Source organism: Ammospiza nelsoni, chromosome 1 (assembly GCF_027579445.1).
Source record: "Ammospiza nelsoni isolate bAmmNel1 chromosome 1, bAmmNel1.pri, whole genome shotgun sequence".
Classification (NCBI taxonomy): Eukaryota; Metazoa; Chordata; class Aves; order Passeriformes; family Passerellidae; genus Ammospiza; species Ammospiza nelsoni.
In genome coordinates, this window is record NC_080633.1 from 10,413,161 (window position 1) to 10,440,717 (window position 27,557).

Genomic DNA, 27,557 nt, shown 5'->3' on the forward strand with positions numbered 1-27,557 from the left:
GTTTCATAATACACTTCACCTGGAATAGGTGAGTGCTGCAGAGAACAACAGTGCTTGAGGGCTGTGGGGATGTGTCCCCATCCCCAGCTCACAGGGTCTGAGAGCAGAAACCCAGCTGGGCAGCAGCTCAGAATCACAGAATGGGCCAGGCTGGAAGGGAGCACAGTGGGTCACCTGCTCTTTCCATCACAAATCATTAACTCACCCCTTTTCAGCATAAAAAGATGATTGATGTACTGCAGTTAATGAAATTAGAATATGTCCAGTGGGTCATCTGGTCCAACCTCCCTGCTCAAGGAGGGTCACCCCAGAGCACACAGCACAGAACTGTGTTCAGATGGTTCTGAAATATCCAGCGAGGGACACTCCACAACCTCTCTGGGCAATCTGTTCCAGTGCATGATCACCTGCCCAGTAAAGAAATTCTTTCTCATGTTCAGGTGTAGCTTCTGTGCACCAATTTCTGCCCATTGCCTCATCTCCTATTGCTGGGCACCACCGAGCAGAGCTTGGCCCATCCTTTTGGCACCACCCATAGATATCTATACATTAACGAGGTCCCTTGTCACTTGTCTCTAGTTGAGGCCGAGCAGAGGCAGCTCCCTCAGCCTTTTCTCAAAGGAGAGATGCTCCCCAAAGGAGAGATGCTCCCTCAGCCTTTTCTCAAAGGACAGATGCTCCCTTATCCCCTTCGCTGCCTTCCGCTGCACCCGCTCCTTGTCTCCCTTGCACTGAGGAGCCCAGAGCAGGACACAGACCCCAAATGTCCCTCAGTAGAGCCGACGAGAGGAGCAGGATTTGCTAGCAGTGCCCTCCGTGCTGCACTCCCCTGTCCTCGGCCACAGGGACAGCCGGAGCGGGCCGCCCCTCCCGCGGCCATGCCGCCCCTCAGGCGGCGCTGGCGCATCCATCGCTCGGCGCGCGGCTGCCGGCCCTGGTTGCCGGGCGGGCCCGCACGCAGCGCCGATCCCGGCCCGCGGCGGCGGACGCGGCCTCCCGGCCCCATGGACGGGGACAAGGTGAGCGGCAGCGCCGGAGAGCGCGGCAGGGCCGGGGGACAGCGCCGCAGCCTCGGCTGCTGCCCCCGAGAACCCCCGCGGCTCTGCTGGGGCCGGCCGGGGCGCTTTGTTTGGTCGGCACGGCGGTGAATCCCCCCACAAGAGGGAATCCTTATCCCGAGGCTGAGGGGAGGCTGTACCGCCCCTCATTCCCCTGCTGAAGGGGACAGCTGGTTACGGAAATACCCCTTGTTTCACCTTCTAGATAAAAGCGTGTTTAATAATTGATGCTCCTGTAACCGCTAATCGCCGAGCTTTAGTTCTTCGGGAACACACGTAACTTTTGCATTAAGGTGTTAAATTATTGAAGGTTTGTACGAGTGCGGAATAAAGGAAACAAAACCACATGGCGTGCTAGCAGCAATGACTGGGTGACGTTTTCACTGGCTGCAGTAGGCGTGCCAAGGCAGCGCGCTGTGATGGAAAAGTTCAACTTTGATCCGAAATATCTCAGGTGTGTCGCTGTGGGAGTGCCAGAGAGCCAGAGGCAGGAGCAGCCACACGGAGTGAGGAACCCTCCTTTGGCTGCTTCTGTCATCCTGCTCTTGCTTATTTGAGAGCTCTCATAGCTTTCTTATTTCTCATACTGGAAATAAGAACGATAAACGTTTACATGCAAAAAATAAAGTACTTTTCTCTGGTTTAAAAATTAAAGACAGAGTTTTGTCTTATTGCTCTTCTGTTTCTTTAGAATCACATTTAACTGAGTTCTTAAATTGGTTAAAAACATTATGTTCTGAAAACCTCTTATCTTTCTAGTTATGAGTGATGAAACAACCCCCTGTCGATCTCTTTCAAAGTTTATCTAAAGCAACAAGATTTCTTTTTCCACTGACTGCTTTATCTTTAGATTAAAGGACAGATTCTTAACTGGTAAAAATGTTTGCCGAACTTTTTGAGTTCAGTAAATGTGTGGCATTTCATGTGTGCTGAATTCTCTCGGTGGATGAATTAAGTTAACCCCAGTGTCATTTAAGTAACAAATCTTAATCTGGATTTACATGAGTATATTAGTACTTCTAAATTAGCAGACAGGTGAGACAATTCAATAAATCCTTTGAAAGTTTGTTTGAAACATTATTGTGTGGACATTTACTTACAGAGGGACAAAGGACTCAATCCTTTATAAAATATCTCATTTTCCCTGATTATTTATTATACTTCTGCAAAAGCAGAGATTTAAGTGGAAAATCATACACAAAAGCAACAGCTTCTGGTTGTGGTGGGGAGGTGAAAACTGCAGATCCCAGAAAAGTGACAGATGCACATTACTGGGTGAGAGAACCACCTGTGTGTGCTGTGTGCTTTTTGCCTCAGCTTTGAAATAAATCTGAAGCAGCCTCATCTGATGTTGTCTGTTGGTCATGCTGATTTTATGCTATTACATCATTAACATTCTTTGTTTGCTGATACATGCCTAAATATTGTCTAAATCCAAAACATGATTTTAAATATGTTACTTTTGGACTATTCTGCTCTCTTCCCATCAATATCCGTCCTTTCAGCTTAACATTATACAAGTTCTGTTGAGTTTCTTAGGCTTTGTTAAATCTTGACTTAAGAAAATTATCAGCTTTGTTTTTACTTTCTCATCTGACTTTCTGCAGTAGTAAATATTTGCATTCTTTGGGTTTTTGCCTTTTTTAAATATCAGAAGAAAATAAAACTGAAAGGGCACTTTCTGTTTGTAACAAATTCTGTCTTCTTGGGTCTTCTGATTAACTTTAGAAGTCACAGTCCATTACAGTCTTCTATAACATCCATGATTTTTTTTCATGTAGAATGATTTAAAAATATATATATATACTGTTAAAATACTGCTCCCATATAATGAATTACCAAAAGGAAGAAAAAAAATGGGCACCATGTGTTTATTTTGTTCCACCAGTGCAGCTCATCATTACCATATTTATCAGTGATTATTTTGTTAATCTTCAGTAGCTTTTGCCAAGTCTAAATTTGAGAATAAGGATAGCCTGATCATGTCACTTTGGATATGGTCATCATCCTCCAATGAACTAGTTAAATATTCAATAGATTAAAATTCCTCCTTTCCCTCAGTGATCTCAAACAATATGAATTTTTATTTAGTTTTTGTAACAGCAGTCAAGCAGGCAAGTGAAGGAGCTCTGCAAATGCAGATAGAAGAAATAGAATTTATTTTACTGGGGAGCACTCTACTGAAACCATGTGTACTTTGATTGGTTTCATTATCTTTTTGCTTTTTACCTTCAGTGCTACATACTAATATTTCATGTGCAGTCAACTTACACATGCAGTCTGAGCTTCAGGCTTCTTCCAGGTCCAGGAAAGTGAGATTTACTGCAAATAGGTATTATAGCTAAATCAAATTATTGTTTGCATGATCCTTTCACTGAGACTTGCCATGTCTACCTTGATCCTTTCCTTAGAAATATGATTCATTATTGAATGATTTACTTCTCTCTGCAAATTGATTTCTCAGTCTTTTCTGCATTTTCTGTTCTAGAAAAGAACTAAAGAAGACACTTGGAAAGCAGAAGAACTTAGGAAACATCTAAAGGTGGATTTATTTTATTTCTGCTAGTCTTGATGTTAAGCTGCCTTACAGCACTAGAATTTATTGGTGGTCTAAATGTAAAGAGTTAACTCTTTGTTCTAAATTAGATAAATGGAAATAATGCATTGTTACAGTAAGCACACAGCAGTCAGTGGGATCTGATTTTCTGATCACCCAAATCCAAGTGACAGCTCTGCTTTATATATATTATTCACTTTCCTAAAATATATATTATGTATTGTATTTATTATCATCATCTTTTTTTTTTTTTTTTTTTGTTTTTAAACTGGTTAATTACATTTTCCCCTGGTCAAATAGGCATTCAAATAGGCTGCAGTCAGTTACATCATTAATGTTTACATTAAAATTGTGTTGTATTTTTTAAAAGCTGTTTTCCAATATGTGTTATTATTATTCAGTTTGCTAGGTTTTTTTCAATAAGCACAGGCATAATGTTAGTATTTACAAAGTAAGCCTAGAACTATATCAGCATTTTAATTGTTAAATGGGAAATTAACAATTATTTGGGAAATTAAATATATATTTAGTAATCCAGCTTTTTTTTTCACATGAATATACTCCTATCAAAATAGATTGCTGAATTATAATGATAATTTTTTAAAATTTTATTTCAGGCAGCACTACTAGAGAGTCAAAATAAAGACCAAAAACCCAGAGAGAAGAAATTGCAAAGAGAGAGGAGTGTTCATGACATAAACCCTTACAGACATGAATACAGAGGCAGAGAGAAGAGCAAGGAGAGAACAAGAGAGAGAGAGAGGTTTAAATCCAGTGAAAGGGACAGGGATAAAAGGAGAGAAAGGGAAAAAGAACAGCAGAGAGAAGACCGAGAGAGACACAAAGATAAGGTCCCAGAGTCATGGCTGGAGGAGAGACACAGTGCACTAAAATATAGAGACAGGGACACTGATAGAGAACGAGACAAAAAGCACAAGACATATGAGATAATAGATCCCCGAAATGATCTGAAATCATTTGAAGGAAGAGATACAGAGCATCACAGAAGAAGAGAAATCAGGCATCATTTGGGTAAGTAACTTTGGGTTGCTGTTGAACTTGGAAATATTTTATATTTATATAGGAATGTTCTGAAACCATACCCCATCTGTGCAGAGAGAATAAAACAGGCAGGTGTGAGTACCTGCTGGCATGTTCTATTTTGATGCTTTTAAAAAAATTCTGATGCTTGTTTCCCTTCCTCTGAGGAGAGGATGGATGTCACTGGTTTGGTTTTCAGTGCCTGGACACTGTCCTGAGTGATCCCTTCACTTGCAGGGTGGTTGCTGAAATCAGTAGCACGTGTCATTACTCTTACCATGACACAAGACTGGAGGGATTCATTAGGAGAGAAGAAGGAGTAACCAGCTTTGGAGAGAGAATTTCAACAGAATTCCTTTTTAGAAAGAGCTTATGTAAGAGAAAACACATTGCTAAAATACAATTTTCTACTTGCTAGAATTAATTATGTACAGAGTTTGAATATTATAAAATCTGTCCTCTAATTTATACATCTGTTTTCTAGAGGAGGAGAAAACAAGAGCTGAAGAGAGAGAAAGAAGACATAAAGTACAGAAGGTAAAGGAAGTTAGTGAAGTGTCTCCTTACCAGAATAGATAAAATTTTAGAATAATGAGGAAACTGGATCAGACTGTGTTTCCCAAGAAATCCAAGAGATGCATAGATAGTAAGGTGATGACAAGTGTAAAAAACAAAACCAAAATATATCTCAGCTACTCAAATTTAAGGACATATTTTATTCTCTTTTTTAAGTAAACGTGAAATAAAATTTTCATGCAAAAATGCTTGGTTTTGGTACAGCTACATCAAAAGTTTCCATCTACTATTTATGCCCTTATTGCAAGGGTAATTGATGAGTGTACATCCTACTTTAGACCACCTAGTAGACAAGAATTAATTTTTTGTGTGAAGAACATATAATTCAAAGAATTTTCTGTAGCAAAGTGTGCAGTGTCCTAGAAGAAACACCAGAATCTCATAATTTAAAACTTGTTATCATAGGAAATGAAAAAAGTGGCTGGAAGATCCATGGGACACAAAGATTAGGTACTTAAAATTCAATCATTTTAATGGTCAAATCTGGATAGATTTGTGAAGATAGAACTGTCTTGGAGAAGTTTTTAAACATTTAATATTATTTTCCTCTTTGCAGGATAATGATTTAAGAAAGCAAATTGAAAAATTTTTGGCCTACAAAATTGAAGAAGGTGAACGTGTGCGCAAGTTAGAGAAACATCAAGAGTTGGATAAAGAGAGAGAAAGAAAATACAGAGAAAAAAAAGAACATTCTTCTGGGACAGAAAAAGAGAGGCTTTCTACAGAGAAAAGTTATAAACATTATGGAAAGGAAGAGGAGGAAAAACATAAAACAAAGAGATCTAAAGAAAAATCTTCCCATGGAGACAGAGAAGGGTCAGAGGCAGAAGCTGATGAGAGAGTAAAAAGTAGAGAAAAGGAAAGAAAGAAATATGATCTAAAGGTAGGTTTTGCTAAAACATTACCTTATCACTTACTTTATTATTAATATATTGTCAATAGGGGAATGATAAAAATGCTAGAATTTTAAGTCAACACTTTCTGAAATTTGAGGCTAAAGTGGTAGATGAAAACACTACATCTGCATTTAAATATGCTAATTCAGAATTGATTCCTTCCTTAAAATTTAAACAAAAAAAATTGCCTATATGTTAGAAACATCTTTTATTCATAAAATTCTTTCTTGTTATGACTTTTGAAATTTTTGCAAACACTTTGAAGTGGAGATGTCATAAGGCTTGAGGTCCACTGAAGTTTATTGGCTGCCTTTATTGCAAAAAAGATTTTAATAGATGCTATTTTTATGTTGTCTGTGAAGGGAACACATCAATCCAAGTCATAACTAGGCAGGTGAATATAGACCCTTTATATATTTGTGGGGTTTGCCTCTACTTCTGAAGCCATAGAATATCTTTTGTGTTTCTAATACAGAGCATGATGTTATATCCTAGATACTTAATATTATGTTGTATCCTAGAGACTTAATCATTAATTTGTAATTTTAACTGATGTTTCATAAGTATTGATTCAAGAAAACTGAGAGAAGGAATCTCTAGCAATTTGTAACTCTTAGAATCAAATGAATTTTCTATAGACATATAGACATACAACAGCTGAGATGGTCTCAGGTAGTTTCTTCTGCTGCCTAAAGAGTGAAGATGTACAATCTTCTGAAATAGAAATTCAGAAATATGTTTTCTAGTGACAATGAGTCATTTTCAGTGCAGGGGCCCTCCATAAGTGATTCCTGTAACTGACTGACTGCAGCAGAAAACAAAAGTCTATCAGGGGCTTGCTCAGTGTGTGACTTCCTTGGAAATGTACTCAGGTTGCTGTTAGAGAAAACACACACTGATGCCTCTGTCCCAGAGTTATATTTTGTTTTGTGTTTCTGGATAGAGACAAAGACCTTTATCTTAAACAACCTATTGAATACATTTCCAAACTTAAGCAAACCTGCATAATACAGAATTTAAGATCCAAGTCCCTCTACTGGGGATTACAAGTGTCTGAGACTGTTCTGTGTCCCTTCTGTCCAGTTTGTGTGAATTGTAGTACATACTGTTAAAGTCTCATACTGTAATTTTTGGAACAGGCTGGCCACAGCCTTCCAAGGTCAGCCCTTGGGCTCTACCAGTTTTTGAGAGCATCTTACGAGCAATGACTGAAATAAAAAATAGTCTGTAATTGAAACAATTCATTAACAACCTTTTTTGTTGTTTGATGAAAGTACTACTAATACAGGATCATATAGATATTCCCTGCCAGCTTTTATGACTCATGAATATTGTGACTTCTTTCACAGAGCAGTGAATATAAAAAGGAGGAGAGGATTCAAGAAGAAATGAGCCATCAGCTTGTAAGGTAAATTCAGAGATTTAAAATAATTATATACTAGATGGTGTCTACTAAGATTCAGTCACCACCAAAGCAATGAGCATAAATTCTTAATCTCACATATCTGGGGATAATGTTTTTTCATAGGCCCAATAGTACAACAAAAAATCTGTGTGTTGCCTGTAAGATGATTCAGATAGAAAAAGGATGTATTTGTATTCCTTTGATTATTTTTCTTCATCAGGGTAGCAAGAGATATTTTTTAGTCATATATATATTAATCTGGGCACTTAGTTTCAGAGACAGAAATGCTGAATTTTAGCATTTGGAAATTCACTATGTAGTCATGTGGAGACATGTAAGGTTCATGATGAACTACACCGGACTCTATTTTGTTGTTCAGTTTAATTTGAGTATCAATATTTAGCTCCTATCCTAGATGATATCTGAAACATTTTATATATATATACATATATATATATATACATATATATACACACATATATATATATATATATATATAGCAAGTTTGCAGTTGAATATGAAAGGAAATATTCTAGATACCCTCAGTAGGACCAGTTAAATTAAGTTCAGGATTATATTTCTAAGTTTTAGTACTAGCAAATAGAACTCTCAGACAAGTTTCCTGTATATTCTAGTACTTAGAATTCTTTATTTCTTGAGCCTTGTAAAATTCTTCCTGTAGTCTAATTCTCTGGGTCCATGGTTGGTTGCAATTCTCACTTTTAAACCCTAGTTTATCTTCCTGGCTCAATACAATCTGGGTTGTTTGCTTCTGGGGACACAGGCAGTGAAGTCACCACCAGTGGCTGAGTATTGTTAATGTTAAGCATGGGACAAACCACTTTGGCTGAAGTGAATTTGTGGAAGTGTGATCCTATGCAAAACTGAAAAATGAAATATTTCAGAATACACACTTTGAGATGCTACCTGGCAGCAGCACTCAGCTGTGTCAGCAGTGCTGAGTATTCAGGCAATGTTTTGAAGCTGTTGCTGCTGGGGCTGTGGCTGAGTCATTGCTTGTGCATGGCTGGGAAGGAGAGTTTAGCCATTCCTGGGTGGCAGGGAAGGCAGTATGGTTTGGTGAGACGTCATGAAACCCTGGTTCAGCTTCAGGCACTGTTAATGTTCAATCACTCCAATTTGTTATAACACAATCCAGCCAAATTTTCATTTTTATTGTTGCCTTTTCCTATGTTTGTCAATCCCAACAGCAGTAGATACAAATACCCGCATAAGAAGTAAAAATATTTTCTTCTAGAAGTTTGATACTCTCTACTTACTCTCTATGTATAAAATAATCAAATAGATTATTGAGGAGCAAAGCTTGTTGTGACTTGCTCCTGCTCTCTGACCCTGATTGTATTGTCCCCATAAATAAAACCCCTGAATGAAAAACAGGTTTGAAATCAGTCTTTGATTTATGGCTTTTGAACATATTGCACCAACCTGATCTTCATCTCTGGTTTGCTGCAGATATTAATACAAGTGATAAATGTGTAGGGTTATGAATTTTTTTTCCTCACTACTTTTTCTTGCCTTTTGATGCAATTATAGGTGTTAAATTAGTTTCTCAATTCTTTGCCAGTTTATCACTTGGTTCTTTCATTATCCTTTTGTATCATAGAGATCTATAAAAATACTTGTAGAAATATTCCAGTTAAGTGGACATTTCCAACTGTTCTTTCCTGTTCAGGAAAAAAAAAACCTTTTTTTTTTTTTTAACTAAAACAAACAAAATCCCCAAAAACCAAACCAGAAGTGCTTTCTTATAAGTTAACCTATAAAATTGTTCTTTTTGTGAATAGGACTGTAAAAGATAAAGGAAAACTCATTGAAACAGAGGACATGGACACAAGACAAGAGGTAAAACTAAAGAAGAGGAAATGATTTTTATAGTTTGAAATTATTTATTTTAATATTTTTAAATGGACATGTGCAGACAGAGCCAAATTTTCAGCAAGTCTGAAGCTGTATAGGCTTGGGCTTATTTGGGACTGTCTGTGCAGATGCAGCCTAACTCTACCATAACAATTTAAAAAAGTTTTGTGTTGTTTTCAACTTATTGATTCAGCTCATCTTTAATTGAATTTCTGTGGTGAGGACCTAAATTTCATTTCTAGTTTGTGGAGAGAAATAGGCAGTTCAGTCCTCTTATGTTTGGTCTCCTTTTCCATTATCTTCTCTGTCTTCATTGGCAATAGGAGGCAACACAGGAGGGAGAAATTCCTACTCAAGACCTGACTCAACAAGGACACTGAAATTCCAGGGATTTGCATTCTATGTTGTTGCGTTTTTTTTGTATATTTGTTCCTCCAAATGCCACAGCCTTCAAAATATTCCAGCATAATTTCCCAATCCCATTTTGTATTGACAATATATAGATTTTCTCTATAAATTCTTGAAAGTAGGAACCCAGACAGTACTGACAGCTGGTAGGTTTTTAGTGTGTAAAAACCACATTTGTACCAGATGCTTCTGTGTTATTAATAAAGCTGACAGCTCTGTAGACATTTTCTGAGATGATCATAGGTAATAAAAAATACAAAGTAGCCTAAAAGCTAATAAACACTTACCTTTGTTGAGTTTGTTACTAAAGGAGTCTGACTAAATGGAATAAGGATTTATTTAAAAATTGTATAAATTAAACTATATTAATTAGTTGCTACAATCTTGCAGGCAGAAGAAATCAGAGAAATTTCTCACAACTAAAGTTATACTGGGGGATTCAGTCTGTTAATTAAACACTACAAATGGTGAAACCAGGAAAGTTGCCATAAGTAAATGGCATTATTTTAATCAAATTAATAATCTAGGGAAAGGAAATGTATTTGAAGTTCTTGCAGGGATACCATAAATCTTATTCCATGTAAACAAAGTAGAGGGTTCAATGTTAGCAAAATTATTTACATATAGAAATTATCTTGTTCTCCTGTTACATCCATGTCTCTGCTTTCCTGGTTTCAGCATTTGCACTATTTTATTAAGAGTGAGTCCTCCAGTATAACTTAGGTGTAGGGATAATTTTGTCTAGTCCTCAAAAGGGTAGGGCAATCTTATTTGTTGTTAGCACCATCAAGGAAGTTGTAGGCAGCACAGCAGTTTTTATATCTTTTCCAATAAAAATACTGTTAGAAAACCACTTGATCTTCCTAAGATAAAGTTGAGTTCTGTTTTTCTTCCTGTACTATTAGTTTAATTCAGCAATTAGTGCTTGATAATATAATTATCTGTAAACTATCTATAAACTTCATGCTATATATTTGCTTGAAAATGTAAAAATATCTGAGAATAGCAACTATTAATCTATTGTATGCTAAGATTTGTCAGATAAGAGATTTTTTAGGAGGAAGATTATTTAATGGTTTCATTTGTTTTTTGGATTTAGGAAATGAAAGATACACACATCTCTAATCCAGACACAGAATTTAAGGATTTTTCCCTCAATTATGAAGATGACTTTGAAGTAAGTAAAAGTATACAGCTGTCTGTCTGGAGTAATTCTTAAGTATCAAAAAAGAGAGTAACTTTGTTCACAGAAATAAACAGGATGTTACATGGCTTTTAGTTACTTTTTGGTGACAGTGACCTTAATGTGGCTAACAGTAGATAGTGAGTAATTAAAATGTTATGTAGAGACTCTGCTATATATTTAGTTAGTTTTCATCAGAGCTTGGGAGTCAAGTTTTGTTTTTTCAGTTGAAGTGTTCACAAAATGTTTTCTCTGCCTTTGTGGATTTCAATTACTTAAATGACTTTCTGTGAAGAATGCTGAATTAATTAAATAATCAAAGCTAATAATTTCAGATAAAAAATATAAAAAAGCCTGCTCATTTATCATAGGAAAAAGGTATTGACACACAGCATTCACTTTACTAATTTGTTTCATTGAATTCCCTATTTTTAGCTCTATTTTGTCTACTTTAAAGTTATTAAGACACAAGAGTGTGTGGGATGTGCTTTCATTGTGAGCTGAACTAAAATCATCTTTGTTCAGTGAGGGTAGAATTCATCTCCACTCATGTCAGGAGTGATGATTTCCACTATTGAGCTGGTCACTGCAGTAGCTCTTTACCATTCAGTGAAGAGAAATAAGCACATTTAAGACTTGTTCATACATGTTAGATGGTTATTTTAGCATGACATGAATTGTCTTAGTTTGAGAATTTGTTAAAGGATGCCCCTTAGGCATCGACAGGGAGTGTGGCAGTTTAGTAAATGTGAGCCTGCCATTAAAGGACAGCTTGAAGTAAAACTGTCAAATCAACAGCTTCATTCATGCCTACACATTTATGCCACTGAACACTGTTATATTATTTCTTTAAAGAACACATAATTCACCTAAACTTATAGTGTCTGCTTTAGGATATTAAATAAAAACTATTTTAGGCACTGTAGAACAACACTGAGATTATCTTCTCTTGATTAAAATTACTGCAGTAATTTTAATAGTTAAAGGTAATTATGAATAATTAGAAGATAATCTGATCAATCTTTAGAATTGATCAGATTGTTCTGTACTGCAGAATGAAAAGATGCTATTTTCTTTCCATCAGTTATTTTAGAATGCCTTTCAATCAGAGGATTTATAGATATCTGCACGAGGTTTTTATTTTGACGTTTTATAATTTCTGTAAAAGATCTTGAAAAGTGTATCTATAGTTTGTGTTTACCAAGTATTGGAAGTTCTATTACTTTCAAAGGTCTATGAAGATGATTTTGAAGATGATGAAGACAAAAGTAGTGAAGTAGAAGATGCAGAAGAAAATCTAAGAGAGGTTCAGTTTTCCAGAACATCAGAAATTGAAGAAATTCAAAGAGCAATTACTGAAGAAAACGATAGAATTTTTAATCCATTGCCAAGGAAAGTGGAAAATGAAAAAAAGGAGCCAGTCATGGGTATGTGACTAGATAGCAGCCTTTTTATATTAAATGTATGAGTAACACATACAACTTACAAGTCAGCTGGCCACTTTTTCTAACAGTCTGCCTAAAGACCAAAATCTGGTCCTCAGGATGAATCATGTAGATTTGTGGTAAGCACTGTAACGTCCACATTACTAAACGATTCACAGGCATTACTAATCATTTAAATTGTGAAAAATAAAAAGTACAGAGTGACATTTAATGCATCTTATTTTGGGTAAGAGGAGCATATGAGAGTCTGGATTTTGAAAACTTGAGGAGTGCTGGAACAGTTTGGGGCTTCCGCTGGCATTAAATTCACCTTTTTCTTTTAAGCAAAGTTGAAGCAACTGTTCTGGAGGGAAGGCAAGAAAAATATCAACACTACTCAAATATATAGCACTTTATCACTTTTAAATGCAAGCTCTTTCTGAAATGTCTGGAATTCAGTTGATCTCACTCTTATGAGTGCCAGAGCTGCTTATTTAAGTACAGTTGTTGTTCTCCTTTGCAGTCTGCACTGAAGTGAACAACCACATAGAATCACTGTGCAAAAGAATATTAAATAGCTTTTTAGTCTGGTACAAAGTTATTACAGAAAGGAAGAATAAAATGAAGCTCCTGTAAGTCTTTACAGTAAACCTTAAAGGTCTTTTCCAGCCTAGAAGAGTCTCTGTCAATAGATTTCAGTTAATGGTCATTGCAGCAGGAACCAGCATACTGTAATGTGAATTTCTTCTTGCAGAAGATTTAGGCAATTATTATTTATCTAGTCAACAATACAGAATCAATAGAGATTTTTAAATTTCAGCATTTTAACACTTGGTGATTTATTCTTAATTACACAACACATTCTTTTTTTGATGAACTTTTGATTTTGTTCGCTTAAAATAGTGATTGATCAGTCTGGCAATTATTTTATAAGTTAAAAAGCATTTTACAAGTATTGCCTAAAGAGGCAGTTATCCTTTGAGGAAGTGAAGCACCATTAGTCCTGACTGGAAGTTGGCTCTTAAGGTCAATTAGCTGCAACCTAGCCAGGAAAGGGAGTAAGACAGATGTGACATCAGTTGTTGTAGTTGGTCTGTTAACTGTGGCTTTTCAAGGAAGTTTCCAATGTTTTCCTTACTCATCTAAGGATATTAGTTAAGCCTGTGTTGGTGAGGTTCTCCTCTACCTGAGCTCTTCCTCAGAGGTGTAGTATGCACATGGTGAAGTCTGTGTGACTTGAATGCAATCTTTAGGACTGATCACAGAGGGTTTTGCTGTACACTGGGGAACAAAGCACCTGCTGATGGCAAGAGAAAGAGAGAGACACTTTCTGCATAAGTCTTCTAAAGTAAAAATTACAATGGTCAGTCATTTTGAATTGATTGATAAAGAACCATTGTATATGCTGGCCCATTACTGATGTTAAACTGAAAATGGTGGCAGAGCCCTTTGTGTAACATGTGAACCAGGAACTTTCAGTAGCTGTGTTGTAACAAATCTGCTGCTTTTTAGACTTACTGCTTAACATTTTCATGCACTTTTAAGTGTGAACTGTAACACTGTGTTTTACAATATCACAGAAAGGCAAGATTCTTCTGTCAGAAGCTCTTTTTGTGGAATATTCATGGATTTCCAAATGGCAAACCAAAGACAAAGCAGCCGAAGTTTGGCCAGTAAGCAGAAGTAAGTGTATTTTAAATAATCCACAAAAAATGGCAGCTCACTATGTAAGATGCAGTTGTTTTCATTATGTTTAAAGTATGTGACTTTTATAAACTTGAGTCTTATGGAATCAAATACTTTATTAACTAGCAGTAATTAGTTTTTAAGCATATATAATTTGCAGGTATTGCTACATGTCATTTTGTAAGAGAAATGTATCTATATATCAGTTTATGTGCATCATTTTATTACAGAACGTGTTGCCAGGATTGTAATTTCTTTGTTTAGTGCTTCAGTCATTTAATTAGATACTGACTTAAAGTACAAAAAAGCAATCCTTTTATCTTCCATCAGATCTCTGCAGAACTGTAACTTATTGAAATAATCAAGAATATATGGTGCATATAGTTGCTTAAATAGCACATTCCCTTTCAGGAATAACATCAATTGCTGTAAATACATGTTATTGCTGATCTAAAATTGATCTAGATTTGAGATACCTTAAGGCATATCTTTATTTTAAAGAAACAAATTGATGCCTGCTTTTTGTGGAACTTGACAGGAGCTCTAGATTTGTCAGAAGCACTGTGTATATCTCCAGTTTTCTGTTACAATGTTTGGATGATAAAGCAACATTATTAAATGTTATTGTTAATGCCAGACTCCACTGTTTCATGGCTTCACATCAGTGGCTAATTTTCACATAAGGGAGATTTTATTGTCTAAGTTATTTAATTCACATTGCCTAAAATTATAGGCTCAAATTTTACACAAGTTCATTGTCTAGGCTTCCTCTCTAGACTGTAGAGACAGATTAAGAAACTCACAAAGGCATCTCTGGAGAATTGTCTTCTGGAATGTTTGTCAGCCTCTGCTGATTAGGTTCCATGACTGATGATAACTATGTTTATAACTCTGTGTGCATGCTGACAGCATACACAGCCTGAAGATAATGAGCATTTTCATGGGAAGAGGAAAGGGTTGTGGAATTCAATGTTGTGATAATACATTACTACCAGTAAATAGATTGAAAGCATCCCATAAATAATTTTTGGAACTTGGGAGTTGCAAATTATAAGTACAAACTCATTAGTTTATTTTTAGGATTTATCTGCATGTATCATTAAGTTTTGAAACTAGTAAGCAAGTTTTATATGTTAGAGTTATATCTCAGCAATCTATGCCCATGTTTGTGAAGAGAGGATGATACATTATGAAGCACAAGTAAAACGTGGCTAAGAATATGCAACAGATGTCATCAAGTCGCAAAAAGGAGATGTGAAAATTGTCCTTATGCATGGAGAAAAATTCACTTTAAAATACTGATGAAATTCTAGCTCTTGTTCCTCTAGTCTTGTCTCTTTTCAAATGACATCTTGCCTCAGCAAGAAGCTGTAACTACAAAATGCATCTGCAAGAGTGTTTAGATATGGAATTGCTATAGATGCATAATTTTATCTAATTTGTATTTATGTATCACTTTTAAGTACATTAAAAACCTGCAAGTGCAGGAGAGAGAAAGGGAGACTGCAAAAATTGTCTAATTATCAAAGACTGTGTAACAGCAAGAGCCTGTAATTGACTTGTAAGCAGACATCTTTGTGTAATTCATGCAGTTCACTCTAGAAATGAAATATCTCAACAGCTTTATGGCATTAAAGTAGATAGATAGTTGTGTGAATTGTGACAAGGACTGTCAGTCTTTTCCTACAAATATGTAACAAAGCTAGGATATCATACAAGATCTTTATAAAGCATGTACACATATGAATGATGTGAGTTAATGAAATGAGTTTAGGAGAATTAGCCACTAACTATAGAAGAAAGAGACATTCATCTGTTACAGAACAGCTTTGGAATACTTAGGCAAGATGGTCTGCTGAGCTTTTGATAGTTTGTCTTTAGTAATAAACCATTTGACATTTGCCATTTGCGATTAGTACTGCATTTTCAAATATGATCAAATATGATATTATCTCAATGTAACATTAAATGAAAACTCTAAACAATAGTCTATGTATTTCTATTGTTACATTTTAATCTGCTAATTAATTTTGGTACAACTTCAATTCCCATAGATTAAAGCATTGTTAGATATAAAATCAGGTTGTCATTCTTTAGGATTACCAAATATTTGTTCTTAACCATTTTTATGTTTCTCTCTTGTAATTCATCCTGAAGAAAACGGACTTCAGAACTTCTCCCACTAATTGACCTGGATTTCTCAGTTAGTTTTTCACTACTGGATTTGCCCCCTGTCAATGAGTACGACATGTATATCAGGAATTTTGGTAAAATGAACACTAAGCAGGTGTGTAACAAATACCTAGTAATGTTTCAATTCTCAAAGGGCTGATTTTCCTTCTGGAAAGGAATTTTCCTTAAAAAATAAAGTTTCTAAAGCTACCAGCACATAAGGTAATAAATTAATCATATTGATCTCTCAGCCTTAATTACTATAAAGCAATGATCTCAAAACTTTTGGTCAGACAGGCAATTTCCTTTCTGTATTAGCAGACAACTCTCTCATTTTCCTTCCCCATTTCCTGAAGAGCTTTTCACCTGTCTGTGGCTCACTGTCCCCAGATATGCTGGGTTTTACATGCCTAGGAAGACATTCTGTATTTTTGTAATATTATTTATTTAGCACTCTGGTGTGAAATGTGGTAAAATGTGCATGCATGAAATAGTGACAGTGTGTTAGTATGCTCAGATCTGAATTCACAAACAGAAGAGGCTAAGCTTTAAATTTCAGTTTTAAAATAAGTTCTATTCAGTTATGTGCTGTCAGTCTTAGCTGTATCACCCAATATATTGATAATTTAATCTTTCTACTTTAGGCATATGTTCAGTGTAATGAGGACAACCTTGACAGAGACATTCAGACTGAGGAAGTTGAGACACTGGAGAAATGGACACAGCATCCAGGAGAAAGTGCTCTTGTATCTGGAGGTGAAGAACATTTTAATTTTACTAACAGAGGAGTGCATGTCATATAAACTTTCTCTTTGCTATCCATTACTTGTGAGAATCTGTACAGTGGCAGGCTGCACTGATAGCAAGCTGACATAGGCACTCTGAATCCTCATGTGGAAAGTATGAAAAATAAGTGGCACAAATAATTTTCCTTCTGGCTTGATGTTTTTATTGGCAGCAGAAATGAGTCTTCAACAGATCTTGTCCTTAAACGCTATTCTTTCTATATTCTTTCTGAAGATAAGTTGATTCCTGCCACTCTCCTCTTGCTCAAAAATAAAATTCTCCTTACACTTTTCTTAACTGATTCTCTTTTGAAGCCTCAGGTTTGGTTTTTTGTTTTCTGTTTTTCATAGGTCCCATAAACAGCCAGAATACATCAGTGAATGGAGCTCCAACACCTAAAATTGATTCACAAAGATTAGCAAATTTTCTCCGGTCTGCATGCCAGGTACACTTATATCCTTAATATCCCTTTGAGCTTGTTGCATAAATATACAGTGTGATAAATCACTTACAGTTCTTGTTCTGACTAATTTAAATGAATTACTTAAATAATAGTTGTTATCAAAGAGAAAAATCTCTCTGCAAAGGAATGGAATCAGACCTGTGCAACTTTTATGTCTGTAAAGCTGTATTTGCAAAGTTACAAAATTAACAAGACAGTTGATAAAAGTTTTATGAAATTATTCCATGTAACTTTAGAAAGCTACAAATAGCAAAGCTGGAAGATGACCCTTTTATTTCTATAAATGTAATTATGTTTGAAAGGTGATTGCTGTTTTGCTAGAGGAAGATCAAGTTGCAACACAACCCAGGAAAGTAAGATCTCGACAAACCAGTCTGTCTATTAGTGACAGCTGTTTCCAGTTAAATACTAACCAGCCATTCCTCCATGGTAAGGGAACTTTATTCTACACCTTTTAGTGTACAGAATACACTCTTCTTTCTTATGCAAAGTGCCATGTTCTTTGTCATTACTGTGCAAACAGCACATATCAGGATATACAGATGATGTAAACCCCACTTTCTTTTTTATTGCACTAATCAGATTGGTTTCACATAGATAACATCAGAGCATCTTATAAGAAATATATTCCATCTCTTCCTACCAGAAATAAAGCCAGCAATTAACATGATGGGTGTAATTTTGTAATTTCTTATTCCTGTTGTTGAAGGACCATCCCAAGGGATGTAATTTTGTTTGGGCTCTTTATGCTGACAGTAGGGCCAAAGTTACAAATAAAGGCAGATTATTCAACAGGGATACTGTGGCCTGATATATTTGTAAAGCAATTATATCTTCTCCATATAAACAATAGCTGTTGAGATGAAAAGTGAAAAATAGAGCATCTGTAATTATGTTAGGAAAGCCTATTATAACACAGAACCCTACATCATCTAACAGGAACATGTTAGATGGAGATAAAACCAAAAAAGCCTGGCCTGTGCTGTTTCCTGTTTGAGACTCAGATTAATTTTCAGTATAAATACTGGCATCAGATCAGATTGCTTATGCCCAGAATAATTATTCTATTAATTTCTTGACTCTTCCTTTTTGCTTCCTACTTGTAGTATTTTGAATTCCTTCTCTAGTCCCTACTTTTTTATTGTATAGTTTCAAAAGCAACACAATGTTAATAGAAATATTCTTCATAATTGCATCTTAGTTTGTTTGTTGCTATAGTAGGTGAATATGCTTTTTCATCTGCAGTGAATATGCTTTTTCATTTATTGCTTTTCTTTCTTGGCTTTTTTCTTTAATGGTTTAGGCCGAAAAATCTCCTGCTTGTGTGTCTCCCAAGTTCAGAGGCAGACAATGCTCTCTGCTCATGGATTACCTGAAAAGGCAGGTGTGGGTTTGCTGAGCAGAAAGAGCCTTATATGTGTTTGGAACATCTGGCAGCCCTCCAGTCCTCAGAAAGTTTTAATATGTGATTCAGAGGTATGTTTTAATAACATTGTATATTGTCCATCAATATACAATGTATATTGTCCATCAATATACAAGACTTTATTTAAAGATTTTATTTTTACATGGGGTATTTTTTTGTGTTGCTTCAAAATATGCCATCTTCTGTCTTCTGAGAAGCACATTTGAGCCTAGTGAACAAAGACTGTTCTTGTTCTATTCTGTGCTTCAGAACCAGATTGTAGTGATGGTCATGGTGTTTTGTTGGTTGTTTGGATTGTTTAATTTTGACTCTATTTCATGGCTGAAGAATGAATGGAGGTAAAACATCTGGTTCAGATGTTGTTAGGACTTCTGTCTACTCATCATTTCCATACAGTTGAGTCACTTCTTTCAGCTTTCAGCTTACACAATGATTGTTTTGAAAAGGGGAAGCCTGCTGAAGGTCTTATATCCTACTTCCCTTTTAAAATAGATTTCCTTTGTGCATAAACACGTGTGATCTGTATTTCCTGGGTTTCCATGTTCATAAACCTATTTCAGGCTCATCAAACCATTGATCTTTATCATAATATCAACGCTGCATGCTTTTACTGTTTTACAGGTGATGTGTTGCTGCTTTAGTCCCAGTAAAGCAACATTAGTTTTTGCTGGAACAGCAGATGGTTCATTGTTGGTGTGGGATCTTCGGGAAGACTCAAGAATGCACCCTTGTATGATGATCTCAGAAACTGAGTGGACATTTAGAGTTCCCACATTTTCCACAGGTGAGCATCTGTGCATCCTGGTCAGGCACTTTGTGCACAGTGAAATTGTCACCTAAGTCTTGATGTTTCTGTAATGTTCATGCAAGATATCATAGAGTGAGGAATAGCATACAGCAATAGTTTTGTAAATAATTTTATTAGGAGTGTAGGTTTAGGTTAGTTGTTAGAAAGACATTTTTTCCTGTGGGATTGGTGAGGCCCTGGCACAGGTTGCCCACAGAAGCTGTGGATGCCCCATCCCTGGAAGTGTTCTAGGCCAGGCTGGATGGGTCTCTGAGCAACCTGGTCTAGAACAAGGTGTCCCTGCCCATGGCTGGTGGCTGGAATGAGATGATCTTTAATATCCCTTCCAGTCCAAACCATGCTGTGATTTTCTGATTTGACTTTGGCTGTAGTACTACCAGTTTTCTAAAACACCCCACTACACACATTTACAAAATCCTCCTTTCTTCACAAGTGTTTCTAATTGCAGCAGCCATGTAAAACTAAACAGTAGTTGGTTATAGATAGACTTTTAATTTTTTTTTAGTAGGTCAAAGATGCTTGGTCTTCTGTTGCAAGCTGGTGGTCAAATGGATGTGTACAGTTTCATGTAGTTGCTTATGTAAGCAGGCAGGTTTAATGCTGGCTACTTAGGAAGCTTTAATGCCTTCAGTCTTAAATGAGATTAAGTTCATTGCAAAGGGCAAGTCCAGAAATCATGGGTATCTGACAAAGAACACACATTGAAATTACCTAAACACACACTAGCCTTAAAATGTTATTAAAGGGCAAATACATATTCTCTTGTGGTGAATACTGTTTCAGGATTTTTCAGGATACTTTCTACTAAGAGTAATTTTTCTTAAATTTTGTCTTCTTTTATAGTAAACACTGATTTATTTCTACCCCTATTGTTTATGGAGCTTGAAATAATTCTTTCCATGCTAACCCTGAAATGGCAGATTTTAATGAAATATCTGGTACAGTGACATAAATGGTGCATCAGTCACTTGGAAAATGAGAAGTGAATAGAAATATTGGAACACTGATTTATCTAGTAGTATTTTGGTAATTTAGCAGTTTGCATATTGTGTTTGAGACTTGTGCAAAGTTCATTATTTACCATTTTTTCTTTGTAATCATAATTCTCCCATAAGCTGAAAAGTGATGAAGATTTTGTTATTGTTGTTGTTGGTTTTTTGTTTTTGTTTTTGGTTTTGTTTTTGTTTTTGTGGAAAGTACTATGTTTAACTGTCATTATCCTCATTTACAGATGGCATTCTAAACTCAGTAAACCACACCTCTCCCATACTGGCAGTGGAACCTGTCTCAACTTCTCTCAGCAGTGACCACAGTTATGGGCTCTCAAGCCTCTCTTATCAGGAGGGTATGTAAACTGCTCTTCTAAGCATCAAAACTGCTCTTCTAAGCATCTGAGCCTTTCTTTATGTATCTAGTGAAACAAATTTAGCATAGCCAAAATCCAGTTTATAATCCCAGTCTGCCTCTTAAGTTGTCTGTAGTATCAATTGCAGTTTGTTTTCTGCTCTCATTTTTATGTAGTGTTCATTCAGTGCAGCTTCACATCAGATGTGGCTGTGTGCTTGTTATAAATTCTGCTTTCTAGACAGAAGAAAGCAGAATTTCCATGATAAAACCAGTTATCACTCAAAAACTGTGTTTGGAAGAGTCTTAGTACTTCTCTAATGTCCAAAAAAATCCCTGTCTGAGTCAGTGGAGCAACTTGCTTATAGCTGAAAGCACTTCAAATGTGTGGCTGTAATTGGTGGCTTTTCCTTTGCCTTTTGCCTGTTCTTTTTATGACCAACCTTTGCAAAGATACTCTAATCCTCACATCCTCAAATGCTCAGACAGTGTGCTAGGGAAGACATTATCACTTCCATTGCAGATTTGTACTTTGAAATCCATAGTGGTTTGAAGAAATGTGCTGCCTATTGCAGGTTTTACAAGATTCCATCTGTTTCACTTTATGTTCCCTTCCAAAGTCCACACAGAATCCAGACATTTTAAAAAAGATGCAGACTGAGATCATTTGCCTTTCTGGTAGGACAAGCTGCACATACTGGAATAGACAGAGGTATAGAACAGACTGTTTGAGTTGGAAGGGACCTACAAGGATCACCCAGTCCAACTGCTTGATCAGTTTGGGGCTGACCAAGTTAAAATGTGTTAAGGGCATTGTGCAAATGCCTCCTCAACACTGACAGGCCTGGGGCACTGACCACCTCTCTAGGAAACCTGCTCCAATATTTGACCACCCTGTCAGTAAAGAAATTTTCATGCCTTTTTTTCGTTTGTAGAATTAGGCACTTTCCCTTTTTATGCAAATGAGAGGATTGTAGAAGTTTCAGAGGATGTATTAATGTAGGAAATGTTTCAAATCCTTTGCTATTGTTCAGGAGGGAGGTCAGTGTATGAATAAAAAATTGTTGCTATTCCATCCATAGAAATGTCAAGCCCTCCATTTCAGATAGCTTCAATGGATGAAAATGGAATCCTCAATATGTGGGTGAGTATGCATGAAAGGAGAGAGTATAATGTATAATAAAATACTTCAAATACAATAACCCAAATTCAGAATTTCTTAGGAGAATTGCTTCCCTGAAAAGTACAGCAACATTAACCATTCTGTTGGAATTCTCTTTAAAAGTTTTGATCTGACCCCTAACGTTATCTTTTGGCAAAAGTATTAACAGGTACATGAATTCATGAAAAAAGGCAATAAATTGCATTACTTAATAAAAATATGGTAAAATATTTCCAGTACTCCATTAATAGTCCTCGGTTATCTTTCACCCACCTACTTTAATTTTAAAATCACTGTGGTGTCAGAGATGATACTGAATATAGGGGAGAAATTAAATTCCTAATTTCTATAAAACAAATGTTAAAGAGATAAAAAGTGAAAATCAGAGGATAAGATTTCCTTGCCTAAAATATAATGGTTAGGAAAGTACTAGGTCTATTGCTCTTAATTGTTGTCCTGATAACTCTTTTATCATATGTTTTACACATTTTTTTTACCTGATGCAGCTTTGGTTCAGCTGCTGAACCTGTGAATAAAAAGGGATAAAAGTATTTCACCTCTGTGTCAGTAATCAAGTTCCTTAAAGCCTTAACTTACTTTAGTAACTTAAGTAGCAACAGATTCAGGCCAAATGATCTACCCTTTTTATTTCATGTACAGTTCATTTTATTCATGTATAGGAAAGCACAGGAAATGTTGTTTAAAGTGGGTTTTTTGGTGACTGACCAAGCCAACAAGATGCTAACTAGCAATTAAGTGTAGAATGTAGCTTTCCATATTGTGCTTTCCATCAGGAGCATCACGCAGGCATGTGAAGATGTTTTTAGAATTGCAGACATTGACAGGGAGTAGAGAATCTACCTGTGGTCATTGTAATGTTAAACCTGCCTCTCCAAACACCCCTTTAGAGTTTTACTTACTATTATAACTTTGAATTCTGGTAAATATTGATTGTTTATTAATGTTAAATATTGATTTTTTAGGTAGTTGTTGAATTGCAGAAAGCGGATCTAGCTGGTTCACAAACTGACTTAGGTGAGTACTGTACTACTGTTAGAGGTAGAATAAAATGCTCCAGTTTTGAGACGTTGAAGTTAAAAGAGAGAGGAACAGTCAGTGATGCCAAGAAGTAGTTTAGAAGAAGGCAAAATTACTGAGGAAAAGATTTATTCTGAATAATTCATAGCTGATGTTTGGGGTTATTGGTTAGGTAGGAGAATAATTTTCACTGCTATCTAAATCTCATCTGCTAATTCTGTATTGGTAATTGGCACTAGACAGACACATTTTTACAATGTCAGAGTAGTTTTTTGAGTTGTCAGCAGTAGGGTTTTTTTCCCAAGAATGTGCAATTCTATGGCTTTGGTCCTCCTCTTTGTACTTGAGTTTTAACCAAACCCGTTAAAGTGCTTTTGTTGTTGCCTGTGTCTCCATTTTGAGAATTGTCCTGAAAGCTTTTTTTTAGGTAAGATACTTAATTTAGCATGAGGAGTTTTCTGTGGAAACACTGAAAAACCAAGTCCATTCAGCCCTTTTTGAGTTATGTAAATGAAGAAAATTACATTCTTTGTTCTTTAAACAAATTTACACTTACATGCTTACCTAACTGGAAAAGGCTGTGACTAAAATCCTTTTACATTTGAAAATACATAAATAAACAATGAAGTAATGGCAGCAAACTAGAATTTTTGATTAGTTTCTACAAGCCCATGTGCAATGTCAGGCTATATTAAGCTGCTAAAGCTGGGTATTATGTCTGTGGAGAGGTGCATTTTAAAGCTGTGGTCATGTGTTGATACATTTTTACTGCAACCAGCAGTAAAACCTTTTCCTCTGCAAAAAAGTTTTGTCTTTGAAGGATTTGCATTATTTATGTTGTTCTCTGCTAACAAGTAACATAGACCAACTTTGTGGATGCATTATTGCACTATCTCATACCTCTAATTCATTGTCAAAGATCCAAGTAACATAAATGTGCATCTTAACCATTTCTACAATTGAGTCTTAGAGAGTGCAGAAAAAGAAAAGTATAACTATGTTTCTATTTCTGTCAAAGACTGTAACTCTTCAGATTTCAATTCTGAAGCAAACAGTTCTAAATGATGTGAGATTCTTACATGTCAAAGGTTGTATTTGCAGTAACCTAATTATGAAATATCCTTTTATTTATTACCTTACAATTTAATTTATTGCTTGCACTTTTTTAATGCAAAGTGCTTAAATCAGTTCAAATAATAAATTTTTATAATTTTAGGTTTAGTTCCTGGAGGGAAAGTGAAGTTAGTACATAGCTCAACTATGGAATTGAGTAACAGGTAGGAGAACTGGGGCATTACAATTTTACATGTTATTTCACAAAGCTAATTTTTCCTATACTTTACTAATCTGCTGTTGCATAAGATATATTTAACATTATTTTCTGTTTGTGTTTTTTTTTAATACAAATTGCTTCCTAGATCTAATCATAGACATTTTAGATGAAGAGTTTCTCTATGTACTTGCACAGCTTTAGGAGTGAATTCTCTGTGTTAATGCATCTTTTGCCTTTGCCATTTTCCTCAGCCTTTTCCCAAAGGATATTAGCCAGAGAATGCCACAGACACTGACTATTAAATTTCTGTCTTCTAATCCCAATCACTTCATTGTTGGAACCAACATTGTGAGTACCATCCTGGGATTCATCTCATTGTTAGTTTTTTGGTTTGGAAGCTGCCTTATTTAGTTGGAATTTTACCAGTAGACTGTATGAAATTTATAATTTGAGCCTATATTATTAAAATTTGTAGCTATTAAGGATCTTTTAAGTATCAGCTCATGAATTATTTAACTCTTTCCTGTAATACCAATAATGCAACTTTTTTTGTTGTTTTGTTTAATTAATTTCCTTTATATTGTTCACAGGGTCTGGTAGGCCATGGTACAAGACATGATTTAAAAGTTGTTCCCAAGCTATTCAGGCCCCAGGAGAGCAGACTGAGATCAATAAGCATCACTGCAATTGATTTCTTCCCTTTTGGAAAGCCACTGTTTTTGGTATGAAAACATTTTATAGAAGTTTCATTTTTTAATTACTTGCTGAGGGAGTATTTCTAATTTGATATATTTAACTACATGTGTTAGTAGATTTACCTCACTAATTCAAATCTGCCATGAAGGGTGACAAAAAAAATCATAGAATAATAGGAAAATTTAGGTTGGAAAAGACCCCCAAGATCATCAAATCCAACCTTTAACCTATCACTGCCAAGTCCACCAGTAAGCCATGTACCTAAACACCACTTTTTATATCTTGTTTAGTTTGGTTTGTTTGTTCATTTGTTCCAAAAGGCATTTTCTTTTTATCTGTGGTGTAGGTTGGCTGTTCAGATGGAAGCATTAGACTACACCAGATGACATCAGAGCATCCCCTCATGCAGTGGAATGGCAGCACAAAGGGCCAGGCAATTATTGCCCTGCAGTGGGCTTTGACAAGACCTGCTGTGTTCTTTGCCCTGGATGCATCATCCAATATTTACATTTGGGATCTTCTGGAAAATGATTTGTTGCCTGTGGCCAAGCAGACTATGCCATCAGAGAGGTATGTGCTCTTTTTTTAACAAAATATTAATGTTGCTGCATGGGTTTTTTGCTTGATTTTAAATTATCATTAGAATTTGCTTTTCTAACTCTTATTTTGTGAACTGCTGAAGGTGTGGAAACAAACTAAAGTGAGCTAAATTTTGACTGTCTTCCCTAGGCTGAAATTAGTCTTACTGAATATCCCTTTAACTAAAAGTTTTCCTTGTATCCTTGTTAACTGTAGCAACACATTGCTAGTTTTTGGAGTAATTACTACAATTTTAAAATTTTTTAAATTATTTAACTTTTTAAGTTATTACACTGTACTGTAAAATGCAGTCAAACATTGATCATTTCTACAAGCTTGAAATAATTTACAACCATGATTAGAAATTGATGATGAATTGTATGGGGGAAGAATTGAATGTTATATTTACACTAAATGGTTGCAACTGGTGAAAAGCTGAAGAACATGATGGGGTTTGAGCAGAAAATAAGAATCATTTAGTTGACTGTAAGTAACCTGATACAAACATGTTTGAAATCACCAATTTCTATTTATTTTGCCTCATTTAAAAAACATTCCCTTGTTCTTTTGATTTCAGGGTTGTAACTATGACTCTTCTGGGAGAGCCAGAAAAAGCAAATGGATTGTTAGGCATTGTGCTGGCCAAGGAATCTGGACACATAGACATTCAGTATGTAAAGAAGAAGTGGGCATTACCTCGGCCTGAGGAATCTGAAAAACTGTATTCTATTTTATTGCAGTCTTTTTAGAAACAGGGTTGTACAATTTATTGCAAAATGTGTAGTTTATTTTTTACTTCAATTAAAAATTTTTAATGTAATTTGTATATAACTATTTGTGTATATTTTAAAGACTATCAATACAATATTTCAAGTGAAACAATATATTTTATCATAAAAATGACAGAATCAAATTTACCATTATTTCACTAAAAATGTGACGGCCGTGTTTCATTATTGAAGGTACTCTAGATGTATATATATTTTTTAAAAATAGCAAAAATACATTCCTATAAATTGCACTGTTGTTTCTCTTTATTTCACTGTGAAATAAATCACAGCAATTCTTTGGCAAACATAAAGTTGTGTTTTTGTACAACCTGAATGTGAGGAGATTTCCACCTCTGGGCCTCAACATTAATGCTTGGTAAAACTTCCTTGTGTCTGCCTAAAGACCATATGCAAACATGTCAAAACACAAATTGCATCACACATATCTATCTTCTGATTTTCACCCTGAAACTGTTGAAAAGGAATACCTGACTAACTCAGGTTCTGAGATGTACACTCCCTGTTTGGATCAAGCTATGTGAAAAATATGCCTGGGAGATTTACTGAACTTCTAAATCTGTTGGGATTTCTGACATAAAACAGAAAGTACTTACCTGTTTAATTCTGCACATAATTTCCACAGCTCTTGTAGTGAGGAAGAGGACAGCTGTCTATAATATGCTAATTTTTGTATGCTATTGGTAAGGATTGGACCAAGATGAAGGACTGAAAATGTCTTTTGTAACTTAAGAAAAGCCAGCTTAAAGAACATGAGTTAAACCTTGATTAAACAAGCTCCGATTTAGTGAAAAAAGGAGAATTCACAAACAATGTATTCTGTATTTAGTAAACAGATATATTTCAGGTACGTACCTTCTCCTTCTGAAATAGATTGAAATATTTCTAAGTTTAAATTAATTAATTGCAA

At 35.6% G+C, this 27,557-nt stretch overlaps 1 protein-coding gene across 1 annotated transcript; it reads left to right on the top strand.

Annotated features, from left to right (window-relative positions):
* The first annotated feature begins 950 nt into the window (after positions 1-950).
* Positions 951-26,940, top strand: DYNC2I1 (dynein 2 intermediate chain 1). The gene is made up of 24 exons (XM_059472918.1): positions 951-1,019; positions 3,547-3,600; positions 4,233-4,647; positions 5,141-5,193; positions 5,789-6,115; positions 7,478-7,536; positions 9,339-9,396; positions 10,919-10,996; positions 12,234-12,429; positions 14,007-14,109; positions 16,270-16,399; positions 16,929-17,040; positions 17,421-17,515; positions 17,836-17,962; positions 18,837-19,009; positions 19,581-19,743; positions 20,999-21,112; positions 22,194-22,255; positions 23,257-23,308; positions 24,528-24,588; positions 24,836-24,932; positions 25,175-25,306; positions 25,627-25,850; positions 26,437-26,940. The coding sequence occupies exons 1-24, from the start codon at positions 1,005-1,007 to the stop codon at positions 26,606-26,608; spliced, it is 3,072 nt and encodes a 1,023-aa protein (XP_059328901.1). The 5' UTR covers positions 951-1,004; the 3' UTR covers positions 26,609-26,940.
* The last annotated feature ends 617 nt before the right edge of the window (positions 26,941-27,557 follow it).

What these genes read in the sequence shown, in the direction of transcription:
- DYNC2I1 (XM_059472918.1), top strand. An exon ending in AGAAATCAGGCATCATTTGG is followed by an intron (nt 4,648 to 5,140) that starts GTAAGTAACTTT and finishes TCTGTTTTCTAG; the next exon opens with AGGAGGAGAAAACAAGAGCT. An exon ending in AAGCCTCTCTTATCAGGAGG is followed by an intron (nt 21,113 to 22,193) that starts GTATGTAAACTG and finishes TTCCATCCATAG; the next exon opens with AAATGTCAAGCCCTCCATTT.